This window comes from Talpa europaea (genome assembly GCF_964194135.1).
Source record: "Talpa europaea genome assembly, chromosome: 4".
NCBI classification, from domain to species: Eukaryota; Metazoa; Chordata; class Mammalia; order Eulipotyphla; family Talpidae; genus Talpa; species Talpa europaea.
The window spans coordinates 130,412,362-130,429,267 of NC_140070.1; the positions used below are offsets into that span (position 1 = coordinate 130,412,362).

General features: G+C 35.8%; 1 protein-coding gene across 2 annotated transcripts in view; it reads right to left on the minus strand.

Moving 5' to 3' along the window:
* Nucleotides 1–2,246: 2,246 nt before the first annotated feature.
* TMPRSS15 (transmembrane serine protease 15) overlaps nucleotides 2,247–16,906 on the minus strand; it is a gene marked incomplete at both ends in the record, with an annotated part of 89,141 nt that continues 74,481 nt past the window's right edge. For both annotated transcript variants that reach the window (XM_084231742.1, XM_084231741.1), the window contains 4 exons: nucleotides 2,247–2,402; nucleotides 6,670–6,809; nucleotides 10,889–10,984; nucleotides 12,531–12,712. In XM_084231742.1, the coding sequence (XP_084087868.1) occupies nucleotides 2,247–2,402; nucleotides 6,670–6,809; nucleotides 10,889–10,984; nucleotides 12,531–12,712 (574 nt within the window). The remainder of the gene's footprint in view (nucleotides 2,403–6,669; nucleotides 6,810–10,888; nucleotides 10,985–12,530; nucleotides 12,713–16,906) is intronic.

Below are 16,906 nucleotides of genomic sequence, written 5' to 3' on the forward strand. Positions count from 1 at the left end.
GTGTGTTTCTTCCTTCAGTCAGGACATGGTGGAAGAGATATTAGTCTTCACCCTTTGTCTGTGCCACCACATTGCTGTGTGGAAGAAGAGGCAAAGCAATAGGGAAAGGCCTTGCTTTTGCCTTTTATCTTGAGTTATCCAGACTTGGATAACTCTCCTGGTATCCATGACTGAAGAAGGAAGTTAGTTGACCAGGTAGACCGCTACTCAGAGTCCTGGGGCCCCAATCAGTAAAACAGGGTTGGCCCTGACAATTATAAAAAATCAGGACTTGGTGAAAAACAGAGCCCTTGAAAAACAGGACTCAGTGACAAATAGGATGGGCCCTGACAATTGTAAAAAATAGGACCCTTTGAAAAACATGACCCAGAAAAAAATAAAAAAGCAAGCAAAAGTTTTGCAAAATGGCAGCAAGATGGGTGGGGAGACCCTGAACCAATCACCACAAAGGCCATTAGGTGCTGACCAACCAGAAGAGGACAACCTCCTCACCCAAGCCACCCTAAAAAAAGACATAAAAGGCTTAACCAGAGACCCCTGAACAGCTGCCCACTTGGGACATGTCTCTGTTCAGCGAGTTTTCCCTGTCCTTCTCTTTGCCTGACAACAAACTTGCTTTTCTGCCTAACTCTGGTCTTGATGCTGAATTCTTACCTTGCTGAGACAAGAATTCCAGCCCAATTCATTACTAACCCTAATAGTTACTAGGGGTGAGGCAGTGAACTTCCCTTTTGCTAGAAAATGATCATGGGGCTTTGATAAGATCTTTTTAAAAATTTTAGCTCACTTTTAAACATGAAAAGAGTACATGTGTACTTGTTGGGGCTATTTGTGTTTTCAGAAAATACTTCCAATGTATTTTGAAATGCAAATGAGTTGTAGAACAATATTAAGATAGAGAATTTACAATTCTTTAGTAGGAAAAAAAAAAATATATATATAGTTCTCAGCCATTTGGTCCCCTTTCTTTATAAGATGTTTTCTCTTTATCTGATCATTTCTGGGAGAGACTTTGGTATGAAAACACATGAGTCTCTACTGTCCCGTCTTTTAACTATCAGGGTCATTCCCACATGCTCAATGGTCTCCAATGCCCTCTTCAATACATCTGTAATAATCATTCCTTCCAGGCTAGCACAAGTTTTGTTTTTCCTATAAGACCAGTTTCCACTGATTGTGTCCTTCTTTCAACTACTTTAAACTTTATGCTCTCCTTTATGCAAGAAGGCACGTGCATGTGCCTGTGTGCACACGTGTATGTGTATATGTGTGTGTATGTGTGTGGTGTGTGTATGTGTGATAAATAGGGATGTATTTTTGTCTTCCCTCCAAATCAACAGATTTTGTTTAGTAAGTTAAGTTGAACTTTGCACTTACTCTGGAAATGATCCAGGACATTAAAGCAGTGAAACCAATTCATTTATTCCACATTTTAGCCTTCTGATGGGCAATTCAGCTGCATCTAAATAAGTTTTGCACATGTTAGAAACATCCACTGTAACACACATAAACCAGGAAAAAGAAAACATTCCTAATAGTTGCATGTCTTTCACATGTCTGATTAGTTTTTTGTAAGTCAAAAATATACAAGCTTGAAATAAATGGACAGTATGCCTAATCCAAGTAAAAAATAATTCAATAAAAGATTGTCCAAATTAGTGAATTCATCTTTTATTTTTAAAATGTGAGTGCAATCAATTTAGTCAAGGTTTGTGATATGATGTTACAATAAATATTTTCTATGAGTAGGAAAAATATTAAGGATTTGCTCATGCTGAACTGGAAATACATTTGTATAGAAAAGTAGGAAGACAACTTAGATTCTGATAACAACAATATAAGCTGTAACTAGATAATTCACAGCAGTTATTCTAAACTATCACATACTCTGTGCAGTTTATTTCACTTTTTTCCCTAATTTTATATAAACTCTCAATATTATACTAAGTGTATAGGAATGCTTTAACATAGCATTCCTTTAAGAGAAAATGTGATAATAGTGATTAAGAAACAAAGGAAATGATATACATGAAAGAACAGCTATTCATAGTACTATCCATAGGTATTATTTTAAACTCACTTTCTGTCATCAACATCAATTTTAATTTAGCTGCCCCCAAGATTTCAGTGACTTGGAGAAGAATAAAGGCATTTAGAGACTACTTTTGACAAAACTCTCAATTTCCATGCTCCTTTGAGGAGAATGGGAAAGCTGCCTGATTTTCACCCTTGGGTCAGGAAGTGCTCTAATGCAGAAAACTCTGTATCCATTCCACGAATCTTGGGACGCGGACATAGACCCCTGGGCGTTTGGGTAGCGCACACCCTTTTCCAAAGGATGTCACACCTGCCAGGAACCACCTGTCATCCTCTTGGCACATTAATGGTCCTCCTGAATCTCCCTAAAGAGTAAATTGCAAAAGACAACTGTGAATGTGTGGTTAATTGATATAAATATATTTAGCAAATCAATTCAAAATCAAAAATCAAAACTATGGTTTAATTGCCAGTCATCTGTAATGATTCTTGACGTCAACTCTAAGTCAAGAATGAGAACCCTGTGTTGCTCAGTTTGAAGACAGGAAACTATGGTTAACTAAATCATAACTCCATGTAGCTTTTTATGATGCACTCTTATCGCACAGTTTTCCTCACTTTAAATATGGCATTTTAGGGCCTCCCAGGTGGCGCAGCGGTTGAGCGCTGGGTTGCGAGGCTGCCCGCGGCCTCTGCGGCGCCGGTTCGATCCCCGGCTGCTCCCCGGCCACCGGAGGAGGGTCCCGCATGGCGCGCAGACCTCTCCTGCCGCCCGCTGCTCCCCTCAGCAGTGTACTTTGGTCCTTCTGCCTGTTCTGCTCCCTGCTCTGGCTCTGGTGAATTCTCTCGCCCTCCCGGCTTCTGACTGTGCCCAGTGCATGTATGGACCAAACAAACAAACAAACAAATAGATAAATAAATAAGACATGCCTCTAGAAAATTTAAAAAAAAAAAAAAGAAAAAAAAATAAATATGGCATTTTAAAATGGGGACTAAGAAATTCTCTATGGCTATGAAAAATATCCTAACCAAAATATGTATTAAAAGCTGATAATTTTATTAAAGGAAATATGTTCTAATCACTATGAAGGACTTTGTGGTAAAGACAATTACTCCATGTTATGGACTTTAGAAAAATTAGAAAACTCACATTTAAAGTTAATTTTAGTTTTCTTGGGTAGCACTAACTTTTTGACATTAGACAAACACAATCTGAAAAAACCTAGCATTTCAACTGAAATAGACAGATATATGATATAATTTTTCATGATAGGCACACCTGTTTTCATCTGGGATTTCAACTGATGAATTTTTTTTTTACTTTTCATAAACATTAATTATAGCAGACCCTAGTAGAGTTAATTACATAGACTTTACTTGCACATGGCATTTTCGTGTGATGTAAATGAACATAATGCTTTCCATATTAATTGTGCAATTTTTAAAGAAAATCTGTCTTTTTTAATATTTATGAAGGAATTTAAAACCTTGTGTACCTTGAAATCACTGTACAATAGAATATTTCAATCCAAGCTTGTGTTATAAAATACTCTGACTTTTTACTATTTCTTTATTACCTTTGCATCCAATATTTATAGGAAAAAGGTGATCTACAAAAGTACCTTTTCTGTCTTGGGTGCAGAGGAGCATAAATTGCATTGGTAACCACAAGTTACTTCTATTCTAGATGTAACAATATGTTTGAGTTGTTTGAAAGGTGGTACTATGATTTTAATGTGGCATTCTAAGCTCTCAGTTGATAATACTGACTTAGAAATATTTATGGAACAGTAGCAAACCAAGAGAAGAATAAACACAGCTCAAGGTTGTATGTGACCAGAAATTATGAAAATAAACCTCAATTGTTTGGATATTTTTAACAAGACTCATTTGGTTTTCTTTATATTAAGGGAAAATTCATTTCAATTTAGTTTAAATTCTAAAGTTCAATTCATTCTAAAATAATTTATTTTTAAAAATAAATAATAGAATACAGACACTTGATATCTCGAGCAATGATTTTACTTACCCAGCACATGCTGGATCAGTTGTGGTTATTCAAAGATTTCACGAGCAGGCTTGATGCTCAACTACTGGGGTGGGCTTTCCAGCCTAGAGACCTATGACTGATTCTCTCACCTCCCATTATCTAACTATACCACTTCAACTCAGTTTTGTAACTTCTTTTTGTCTTGATATTCTGATGCATTCAATGAAGGTTCAGAATATGAAATATTAACCTAAAATTTGTTTCTACTTAGATGCCCTATTTGTAAATAAAAACAACCTACCTTCTTGGAGTATCTAAGTGTAAGGGTTTGTGAACATTTTCATTTAAAGCGGTGGTTGTCAAACTTCAGTAGGCATTAGAAGGATTGAAAACACTGTCGGACCTCTGATTCAATAGCCTGTGGTGGGACCTAAGAATATGCATCTATAACCAGTCAATGATCTGGACTGGAGGCCATACTTTGAAAACCACTGGTCTGGAATTTGGCTCTGAATGGTTAGTAAAATGAGTTTGTTCTTTGTGTTATTCACTTAAGTTTATATAGAGAGGAAATTCTACATTCACTCATGGTGCCTTGAATTGTGAACAACTGCCTTGCACATACAAACCTCTGCTTTCAAGAATGTGAATGACTAATATGGCCAATTCATTGCCACTGTAAATGGGGAGGGGGGGAAAGTAATACTTCAAAGAACTTATTCAAGTGATGTATCAATAATAACCTGTCCATAATCTTAAGTAATGCATTCTTATTTAACAGTTACTCCTTTTATATAGCATGGCATTAAAGTTGGACAAAGAAAATCATATGACTCTCTAGACTATTGATTTCTTAATCATGATACATTTTATTGCATCAGATACTGCCTTGAGTGGGAACTTTTTTACTTGCTAATGAATAACATATTTAGGCCAGCTAGAAATCAGAGCCAAATATAAGATTTCAGAGATCTGGCTGAAAGACAAGATTTCAGAGTTATTGGTTTAATGTAACCCTAACATCAATAGCATCGACAGTCATATTTTCTACCTAGTACATGAAGTGTCGGCCACACAATCGCCATTAACTGTAATTGAAGTAGTATAGCTGATTTCCCCCTGAACAGTGATTCCATATATCTCCTTCTAAGTGGCAGTATATCTTATCTTTAACACACTTTCTATTTTAAAAGGAAAGGATAAGTAAGATCCAGAGATAAATTTTAAATTTTAAATAAGAAATCTATTTATCTTGAATTTGCAAGTGTTTACTAAAGCGTAATAAATGTAAAACTAAGTTTTAACTAGTTGGAAGTTTAACACGATTTAACACACTGACTGAACTAGAGGATATCTATACAAATTTATCTGCTTAAATGTCTATTAAGTTTTGTATTGAGTAAAATTATGACATACATGTGTTAGTATATGCGACATGTACTTGTTGATTATAAAACATTACTTTAAGAAAATTAAAACATTTCTCATGGTATAAATGGCTGCTCCCACATTGGTAAGTCATTCATTTGTTTAGAACTGCTCTCAGGTTTAATCAAATACAGTTGATGTTAATGCATTAGTATTTTATTAATTTTCAAATACAGAAACAGTGCCAGAAAAATTATTTATAAAATCTTGGAATAAAATCTGTTAATATTTTTGAGTGCTTACTTAGGGTCTTATATGAGTGACCTCATTTCAACCTCTCAATCCAACCTAAATGACTTGCCCAGTGTCTCACTGATAAGTGTTGAAGCAAGAGTCAAATAAGAGTAGTTCAACACAGAATCTAAGTTCTTCATGCTTGTAGCATATTGCACCTAAAAATAATAATAATTCTAAAATCTAGCAAAATTGTTAAGCATATGTGGATTAATGGAGCTAGTGGATGCCCACATTATCTCTTTGTGGTTAGATGTTTTTCTGTTCAGTGGGGGTGATTGTGAGAGATTTTGCTTGATGCTTACTCAGGTCAAAATCATTGATAGTGCAAGTATATTACAACGTTGACATGCAATGAGTTCATGTTATTACATCTCAAAAGTGAAATATTAATGACATTATGAAAATTCCTAGTATAGGAGTTTCAGAACCAGATTAGAATAAGTTTTTCATTTAACTTTCTGCAAGTGATTAGCTGTATGCTGCTTCTGACCATGTTCTCTTGACTGTTTTTCATCCAGGTTATTGGATACCCAGATTCCACTCAGGGTTGAAAATTAGAGAATCAGCCAAATTTGTCCTCAGACCAGTTTTTTTTTGTTGCAAGTCTACATAGGGTTTTAAAGAATTGGAAATTTGAAAATAAAGCTTTTAGTGAAGGTGTGCATTATCCAGTTCAACAACTGGTCCACTGCTGCATATTTTACCTGCCTGTGTCACACATTCATATTTTATGTGTGGTCTCTAAAGATAAAAGACATCTAATTTGTAACCTATGTTATTAAGAATTAGTTTTGTTTCTTATGATCACATCCACCCAGGAGTAATATGCAAATAGACCACAAATAAAAGTAGAAGTCACAGTTTTGTAAAAGAAGAGAAAAGTTAAGACCCTGGTGTTTTCCTTACTCCCGAATCATTGTTAAGCAATGAAATCATTTCATAGCAATGCTTTGTGTAAAGCAGTTTTAGGTATTTACCTGACAGGTATCAATTCCTCCTCTTTCATAGCCTGCACAGACCATGTTTTCTGTAATGTTATATTCTGGCATCTGTTGTTGGCATTTCTCATTTGATATAAGAGGAACTTCAGCTTCTTGCAATACGTCTGCAGGAGGAGCTGTTCAAAATGGATAATGCAGCCAGACAGTCAGAAATGATAAACATGCATCATTGAATGAGCCACCATCAGTCTTATTTATTTGAACAGCTCACTCTCGTTATCCAGTACTGTGTGTATGTATAATGGAACTAAATACTAGACCTTGTACTTTAAAGTACATAATAAAGCCCATCTGTGCATTTTGCCAAATGGATAACAGTAAAGCATTTCTTTAGTTCCCAAGGGCTAGCAGGAATTAGATTGGACTAGATCATCTTTAGGCATTTTCAGTAATTTTAAACATTTACAGTACTGCTCATGGGGGAAAATAAACTCAGCCACACAAAGCCTTTCATTCATGGAAATTAGCAACGGCTCAGAAATCCAGAAGTGCTTTTCATTTGGCACCTGAAGAGGTGTTCCTTTCTAATGGCATTCAGCTTCTTTGTGATGCTGTGTGAGTGAGCAGGTGCACATTGAGAAGAAGACAAAGCTCAGATGAACTGTGCCCTGGTCTAAGGGCAATCAGCTTGTCACCCACGTGCAGGTGAAGAGAAAGGAGGCATTTTGTTGTAGAGTATGCTTCCATGCTTTTTGCAAAATGATTCATCTCCTGGAAACATGAATCTCTGTTTACTGAAATACTAATCCCAAGAGGGTTGTAAAACAAGCAGGTGTCTAGTGCCCCAGAAAAGGTACACGATAAGCACTTTCTAATAATTAGCAATTCTATTTGGTTCTTCAAGAGGTGCAAAAAGTTGAGGGGAAGTCAGTATGTATGATATCTAGCAGTTTTGCAAAAATGCAGGCTGTCTCACTTCCAGATAAATTTAATCCACACACAAAAGGACTGAGGAAGCACGTAAGACTGTGTGTATATGTGTGTGTGTGTTTGTGTGTGATTTAGGTGTGAAGCAATACATATATGACTCAGTTGTGTGCTGGTGAATGTTTAATAACTGACTGTCAAGGAAGTAGAAGCTTCAATGTCTATTGTTTGCAGATTTACCTGGTATAAACAATTTGATCCAGTCAATTTCAAGGTATGAGCATGACAGTGATGGAGAGTTGGGATGTGATGTGCATAAGTGACTATTGCCATCTGCTGCCAGTACTTCTGCCACACACCACTGACTTTTAAAATTTGACAAGACAATGGTTTTGAGTGAAGAAAGTGAACTGGAGAAGTTAAGATGGAGGAGGAAATTCAGCCTCTCCATCCTCTGAAGAACAGGACAAACTGATTGATTTTAGTATTATAATATAAATCAAAGCCCATTTTGCTACTTGTCAAGGAGTACTGAAATTAGCTTGGTATATGATGAAACTGTTTGGCAAAGGAAAATTTAAGTAGTGGTCTTAATACTTGTCAACCGGAGTTGCCATGAGGAATCTTGAGAATATACTTATAGACACAGAGAAGCAAACATAAACATGGCAGTAAAGTTATTTTGAGTTTACTAATTTGCCTTAATTTAATAAACTAATATCACCTCATTTCTTCAGTAAATGATATGTTCATGGTTTTCCTAATTAATTAGTTATTATAATATATTTAAAAGGGGGGTGGAATATTACAAAGATAAGTTGCTTGAACTCATAAGCTGAAGTCCATAAAATTTGTTAAATTTGCCATCACGCTAAAAGTATTTAAACATGAGCCAGTTGTTTGTTCCTAAATGAGATTGACTTCAGACGCAGTTTTTTCCTTGGCTCCATGTCACTCTTGCAGTCTTTCTTAAGTCAATTAAAAGTCTATCTTTGGTGCCAATAAATAAATGTGAGCCATGTTTATTCACATCTTTCAAAAACTACCCATTTCCTACAGAATAAAGAGTCCTAAATTTTGTTAGTGGATAATTTGCTTTTGAAGAGTCTACATTATGGTCATTATGTCTTTTAGTTTGAAATCTAGTCAAGAAAATATCTCTATAGGAATCATTTTTTACTCTTTAGATTACAACTATAATGAATCATGACATTTTTCATAGGGAGGAAATAAAAGAATAGACTGTCAGACTTCAATACACTGTATGGACAGCAGATATGAGGCATTTTCAGCAATGACCTTTGTCAGACAAGAATTTTTTTTAAAAAGATTTATTTATTTATACATACAAGACCTGGGCTATACACCAGAGGTGTGGGAGGCGGGGTAAGAGGTTTCACCAGAGAAAGTGTGGAGCAGAACAGGCAGATCTATTAAACTACACTGCTGAGGCAGGCAGCGAGCAACATAGGAGAGGTCTGCTGCGGCATGTGGGATAGCTCCCTGGCTGGCTGGAGATCAAACCTGTGCTGTAATGGCTGACGATAGCTTGATAGTGCTGTGTCTTTAACTTCTGTGCACTAGTGGAGAATCTTTGTCAAAATCATGGGGCAACGATTTGACTTAGAACTTGTTACTTTCTTTTATAAGAACCAAGGGTATTTTAGCTGTGCATGCTTTGCTTTTGGGACCTGCACCTTTCAGCAAAGTTCTGTGCCTTTTCATTTTTCTGATTTATTTTTATTATTTACTTTGCTACATTGTTGTTCATTTTTGGACAGTATTTGATAACTCCCCTAAAAGTGTAATTCCTCCCACCACCATAGCACCCAAGATCCACTGTGTGCCACCCTTCTATCTTAAATGCAATTAGGATTATTAAATACTTGGCAGTAATCAGTGGTGACTCTAGAGGCCAGGTTCTCCAGCAAATTATAATGACTTTCCTTTTTGGTTAATTATTAAAGAGTAGTCAGATTCCTGACCTACATAGAGTATCTCCCATTAGGAATTCTGTAGCCAGTAAGCATTGTAGTTACATTTAGACATAAGGAGTATTGGAATCTATTTTCTTTAACTTTTTATAAACTCCAGCCATTCAGGCAACATGGATGGAATTGGAAGGTGTTATATGCTAAATGAAATTAGGAGAAAGACACTGGATGATGTCACTTACATGTGAACTATAGAGAAACCTAAAAAAGGTTCAGTAAAGGGTTTCCCTGGTGGCTCAAGGGGTTAAGTTTCAGCACTATGAAGCTATCTGCAGCATGAGTTTGATTCCTGGCCAGGCAGGTAACCCACAGGACACAGCAGACCTCTTCTGTCTTTCCTGCTGCTCCCTTCAGCAGTGTATTTCAACAGATGTGGCTGTTCTGCTCCCCACTCTGTCTCTGGTGAATCCTCTCACCCCTTGCACCTCTGGCCTACACCTCAATTCTTATATGCATAAATGAAGAAATCTTTAATAAAAGGGAGGGTCAGTAAAGCCAAATTAAAAAATTAAGTCTTGAAACTTTACTACAGAAGGCAACCAGAGCAGCCAAGGGAGGGGGGAAGGAAAGGGGAGAATAAATAAGGGAGAGACAAAGGGTCTGTGGAGGTGGATTGGGGATGTTAGGCTGGTGGGTGTGTTATGGCAACAGCTTCTGAAGGGGGGCGATCCTACACTTCTGAAATGCAAACAATGAGGCAAATCAATGTTAATAAAAAAATACTAATTAAAATGTTAGATTAGTTTTAATATGCATCCTCTCTGTTTTTAGAAAATGTGATATTAAAGAATGCTAGTGAATCAATGGTATATCAATTTCTAGTCTTCAGTGTAAGATTGGTACCATGTCTGAGTCTTCTCAGTAGGCAGAATCAGCATGTTGAAGCTCCAGGAATTCCTCTCTCAAACTCATTTAGGGAATATGAGTTTAAGGTCATTACATGATACATACAGGTTCTTTATTTGAGGGATTATAACAGATAATAATTTGGCTTTCAATGAGACTTTATCCATGTACTTTATAAATAAACTCCTATAGCATTTAATTATATTTATTTTGAATAGATGTACTTTTTCTTTTATCAGTATTTATAATACCAAAATTAGATATCAAATTCATCTCCAAAGGAGTACAGTTTTATAATATGTACAGTTTTATAATACAATTAGAAAAAAAGGTTTTAACTGTGTAGATACACAATATATGTGTCTTAGTCTGTCAGTACTTTAAAGAAATACTGCAAAAAGTTATAAAATGTCAGAGATACTCACAGAATGGCACCATAGCATGCATTTTACTACTAAGCACTTTATTTTCAGAGTCTGACAATTTACCTTGAGAAGAAAGTCTACCCCAGCCAGCAATAGAACACTTTTTTCCTGCAGGAAAAACTTGATTTTCTTCTGGTAAGCAAATAGGTTGTATATAATCTGGAAAAATAAAACAAACAAAGCACAAAACTCTTACATGTGTATTTTTAATGAGTGAAAAATCAATCACTTTCAATATTTCATCTAAAAAGCATACATTTTTGTTTTATCTTGCCTTAACATTTTCTTCACCTGGGTCTTAGTGGAAAGAAGCATTTCAGAGCAGTACTCTTTTTAACAATGAATTAGGGACCACTGGTGGCATTTTAAGGTCTTCAACAGCGTCTCCTAGTTACTCTTTTAAAATGTAAACAGTCCTAATTCTGGAGTTAATCATTTATATTTGATTTTTTAAAAAAATAATGGTAGCAAACAGGAAGTAGTGTCAGTTCTGTGAAAAATAAGGCTTTTTTTTGAGAATCAGTCAAGTGAAAATTGGGGAAATGTTCTGAGCTGTTTTGATTTTCCTAGATTAAATATCCACTTTTAAGAAAGCTTTTCCGTGATTGCTGTACGGGCAGCTTAGGACAGCATGAGCATTGGTCACTGGCTTTTAAAATCCTTCAACAATAACCAAGTACTAGACATTCATTAGACATGTGGAGTATGGCAGACCCAGGGCAGACACCAACATGAGTAAGAAATGATCAAATGAAGTGTTTATCATCATCAAGGACAAGGCCACACACTAACTATAGTAATTTTCTGCCTTTGACAAATGCCATAATACTTGTTTAGTCCAAATCCCACAAGGGCATAGAGAAGGCAGCACTCTGTCTTAACTGGACACGGGAGCTTCTGAGTCAAGACTGGAACTGTGGGCCTGCCTGGTGGCGCAAGGGGTTAAGCACAGCACTATGAAGCAATCCACAGCCTCTGCAGCATGAGTTCGATCCCCAGGCCGGCCAGGGAGCAACCCACATGGTGCAGCAGACCTTTCCTGTCTCACCTGCTGCTCCCCTCAGCAGTGTGTTTCAGTTAGTCTGCCTGTTCTGTTCCCTGCTCTGTCTCTGGTGAATCCTCTCACCCCCTGCATAAATAAACAAAGCTTTAAAATAAATTAAAAAAAAAAAGACTGGAATTGTGCAGAGCTCCTCAGGATAAAGTGCACTCCCTCAGATGATTTCTTGTACATTATCTAGGCTTTGGGAGGGAGTCTCCCATCTGCCACACTATTCATATTGAATCTCATTTTAAAAATCCCTTCTTAGAACATATGCCTCTTGTCTCCTTCGTCCTGAGCAGGTCTACTCAGGCCTATGTGGCAGATGGCCCTGCCTTCCTTTAAATGAGAAATAGACAGGACGTGCATTATAATAAGGACTACTTTCTCCCAACTGCTCTTTTCAGTTTACTGCTATAATGGACTCTAAATTTTATTCTTCTGGTCAACTTTCTAGAAAATTGGATTTAAACACCTCAATGAAGGTAATTTAATATGTTTCTCTCCATTCCCCAATTCCATTTAAATTATAATGATTTCTGTAACAAATTATCCAACTTTTATGGACTATTAATGTATTCATGCTGGTAATATTTTAAATATTTTAAATCAAATGCTGAATTAATTTCTGCAGATAAGAGGATTCAAAGCGACTTATTTTACCTGTGTAATTCACTTTAAATTCGAGGTGCATCATGGCGATGTCACTGTCCTTAACTCTTTTATTATAATGTGGATTTATGATAATTTGGTCTATCAACCGTGTTTCGATATGAGGAGAACTCAGGTTTGATACCATATGCAGGCCCAGAATTGCTTTCCACTGAGTTGGTGGTTCATTGCGCCTGAAGAGGATAGGAAAAAAGGTAAGAAACTCTATCCACCACTGTTACTGTCTAAGAGATCTTTGGCATTGATATTTCAGAACTATGTGTTCACATCTTAAAATATACTGGAAGGCCACTGCATCATTCACCTTTAAAAATATTTCTGGTGGCACAGGCGGTTGAGCGCCACACTGTGAAGCTGTCCGAAGCCTCTGCAGTGTGGGTTTGATCCCATCTGGCCGGCCGGCAAGAATCCCACATGGCACAGCAGACCTCTCCTGTCTTACCCGCTGCTCCCCTCAGCAGTGTATTTTGTCAGCCTGCCTGTTCTGTTCCCCACTCTGTCTCTGGTGAATCCTCTCAACCCCCACACCTCTGGCCCATACTCCAGTTCTTGTATAAATAAATAAATCTTTAAAAAATAAATATATTTCTTTAATTTTTATCTTTCTGATCAAATCATAGAGGAAGCCTTAGTTAGTCTTCATCTTTTTCTCTTCTAAACATCTCTTGATCTCTAGTTCTAGATTGTGGTTCTAAACTTTGGAACCACATTTGAGTCACTTGCTACCTTTAATTAAACAAAATATTTTAATTTTAATGTTGGGGTTACAATTTCACTCCTCCTTATATTCACAAGTTCCTCTCACCCCCCCACCAAACCATTCAAATCAATACCCACTTCTTCCTCTCCCCTCTCCCTAATGGTAACCATTAAATTCTTTCATTAAGGCCAAGATTTATTCCTGCTTTATTTTGCTCATGTATTTTTTTTTTGTTATTTATACTCCACAGATGAGTGAAATCATCCAATAATTGTCTTTCACTTTTGACTTTTTTCACTTAACATAATCATCCTGAGGTCCGTTCATTTTGTCCCAAATGCCATTTCACCCATTTTAACTTATTTGTAGTATTCCATTGAGTAATACATTGGTTTTACAAGCAATGTGAATTATATGCACAAAATTCTAAGGAAAAAGAGTTCTCAATCAAATGTGATTCAAGATGACGAATTAATTGTCAAAGTAGAGGTAATTTCAGAGATCTGATATTGGAACAATTTATTGAATATTTTATTGAAAATAAAACTTGTGTGGACTAATAGTTATCACGAGATACCTATAAATAATAAATATGCTATTTAAAATAATGCTAATAGGATAGCATCAAGGAAATGGCTTACACACTATGGGCCAAAAGAGACCGGAGGAATATATAATTTTGAGGGATTGATATCAGATTAGAAACTGATAAAATTTATGAGGAAGGAATAAGTCTAAAAAGTTTTGGCAATACAGTGAGATAATTTTAACTATCAAAAATATGCCTATAAGCTTAAACTTGAAATACCTTAAAAAAGGAACCATCTTTTCTGCAACCAAAAACTATTAAGTCACTAACCTAATCTTGAAATCTAATAAGCTAAGAAAACACCCTTCTTTCTGCCAAAATTACTATAACCTTGATCTGCAAAGATTATTATAATCTTGAACAGGTTGTATAGTATTTCTGAAACCTGAATGAGATATATATTATTACTGTAAACTCTTACAGTAATAAAAGTAGAGAGAGAAGTGAATCAAGCCAATAATGCTTCTATTTTGACTGTAGGTTTAAGTGCAAATAAAATAACTTTATAGTAACTATTTTTGTGTATAATGTGCTCTAGTCCTAGAAGTGTTTGAAGCATTCAAAAACCCAAATATTAAATTTCAGTAGAAGCATTATTTAATTAATGCTATTTTATCAGCAATGCTTAATGTTTAAAAAATTTGTTTCAAAGTTTTATTATTATTACCAGTTTATTTAATTTAGCACTAAAGTATAAATAGTGTCCATTTCTTGCTATACCTCAAAACATATCATATATATGAAATCATCAGTTTCAAGATTGTTAACATCCATTTATGGAATCATTTCAATAAGGAAGAAGATAATTCATATGATATATTTGCTCTTCTTGAAGAGTTCAATTAAAGGTGGAAGATTGACAAGGGGCCTCTCTGTGTATTATTTAACCATTAATGGATTTCTATTCAATAAATGTTCTCCAGACTATAAATCTATGCAGGACTGCTCACTCAAGTGACTGAATAGTGTTTTTTTGTTTTTTCTTTTTCCTGAAAGCAGGGATGATGATTGACCTAGAAAGAGTAGTATGCAACTTTCCAAGAAATGAAAATGTTTTAATGTCTTGATGGGAGTTTAGGTTACTCAGGTGTATACATTTTAAAAACTCCTCAAATTCTGTACTCAAAATTGTGCATTTTGCTATATATCAGCTGGGAAAAAAATGGAAACAAATACGAAACTCTACTTGGCAAGCTGGCTTTATACAGTGGTATGGGTTAGCAAATTTCAAACTACATTTTGCGTTTGAAGCTTGAGCAAATACATATATATATTGTGGATGTCAGGAGCAAGGTATCTTATTATTGGAGATAACATTTAAAAATATGTAAAGATATACAACTAGAATGTACCCTATGGTACTATGAGTCAGAGCTGTCATTTGGAGTCCTACTTACAACCATATAGCCACATGCATTGAGCGGACACATCAACAGTGGCAAGGAGCATGATGCAATTTTTTATCGCATATTTTTATGCTTTGTATGATTCATAGCATGCAAAAGTATTACAGCATCTTAACTTCATCTTGACAATCACCCGAAGAGGTAGATTTATTAATGGTCACCCTACAGAAAGGAAACTGAAACTAAATACTAAGTTACTGGTCTATAATTGCATATGAAGTCCGTAGTGTTGACAGGATCAAAGTCCTCTCCTCTGATTCAAAGTGAACCTGGACATTCAAATCACAGCAAAGTTGACCAATACTTTCCACACCTCTCCTTTATGCAGGACTGCATAAGAGATGCAGTCCTCTTCTCAAAAGAAGAGAAGTCAGTGATCATGAACTAGAACAGGTGTACAGATGTTTCAGGTAATCCAGGCACAATGAAGCTGAGGAATGGGAATAGCAATCACACAAGAATATAGACAGCGAAGAACTATGCAATTAAACTATTAAATGACCTGTAGGTTTAAATACCTGGAACAGATTTATATTGAGGATATGTATGGTTTCAATAACTTTCTTGATCTCAATTCCTTTGATTAGGAAATTAAGTTTTTTATTGAAGAAAGGATTTAAAAAAGACAAATAACAAGCAATATTAGCATACAGTAAAATATGTATTTTGATGAAACTAAAATAATACAAGAAACACGAAGTAGACAGCAAGGAAAACTGGCAACTGGAGAAAAAAATAATGCCCTTTAGTGACTAAGGGGAGAATAAAGTACAAGGTTGATGAGGATGTTACAATTTATCACAATTCAGTTATAACTTACATTTGCTATGTTCAAATTGAAACGGTGTAAAAAAGACCTTTTATGGCCTATATGACTGTACATATATTTATATTAGAGGAAACTGCTTTTCTGTTCCCTTCATATATTTGAGGTTTGAAAAGTAATGACACTGGTATCACTGACCCACAATAAGTCCACCTGTAAGGTGGATAATTGAAAGATGTCATTAGTATTACTGCAAGCCTGGTTGACATTCAAAAGCATATGATATACACTAACATCAAACAGATAAATTTATCAAATATGAGATTAATACAAGGCATTTCAACTAACAACAACCTATGTGCAACAGAAAACAGTGAATTATTAACTAAAGATACCTTTACTTACAAATTCGGATATAGGCGACCACTTATGGCATGCCCAAGGCACAGAGTTTGTATAAGTAAAGGTTCAAATCATGTTTAGCAAGGAAATGAACTGTTACTGACATTTGTTATGTTATGGGTGAAAGCAGATCAATTATTAGGAGGAAGCAAAGTAAAGAAAGTGCCCTTTAGATATGGAAGAGCTGTAGTTTACTGACCCAGATACAGGGTGTAATGAATGTAAGAATCAGACTTAGATGGGGCAGTACTGTGAGGAGTCAGTTCCTTGAGAGGCCAGGTTACTGACCAACTGGAATCTAGCTGAGGGTCTTCATTTCCAGTTTCCTAGAATTGTGAGTTCAATTTACCCTTACTTTGGCACAATGGTATTTAGGTGTTAACTCAATCCTTTAATACTTATTCTCTCAGCCTTCTGTATCTCCCACGTTTCACAACCTTCTGTGACTGTGTCTCCATCTACCTGACAGTTTTTAATGTCTGTGTTGATAGGGAGTTAGTCTTT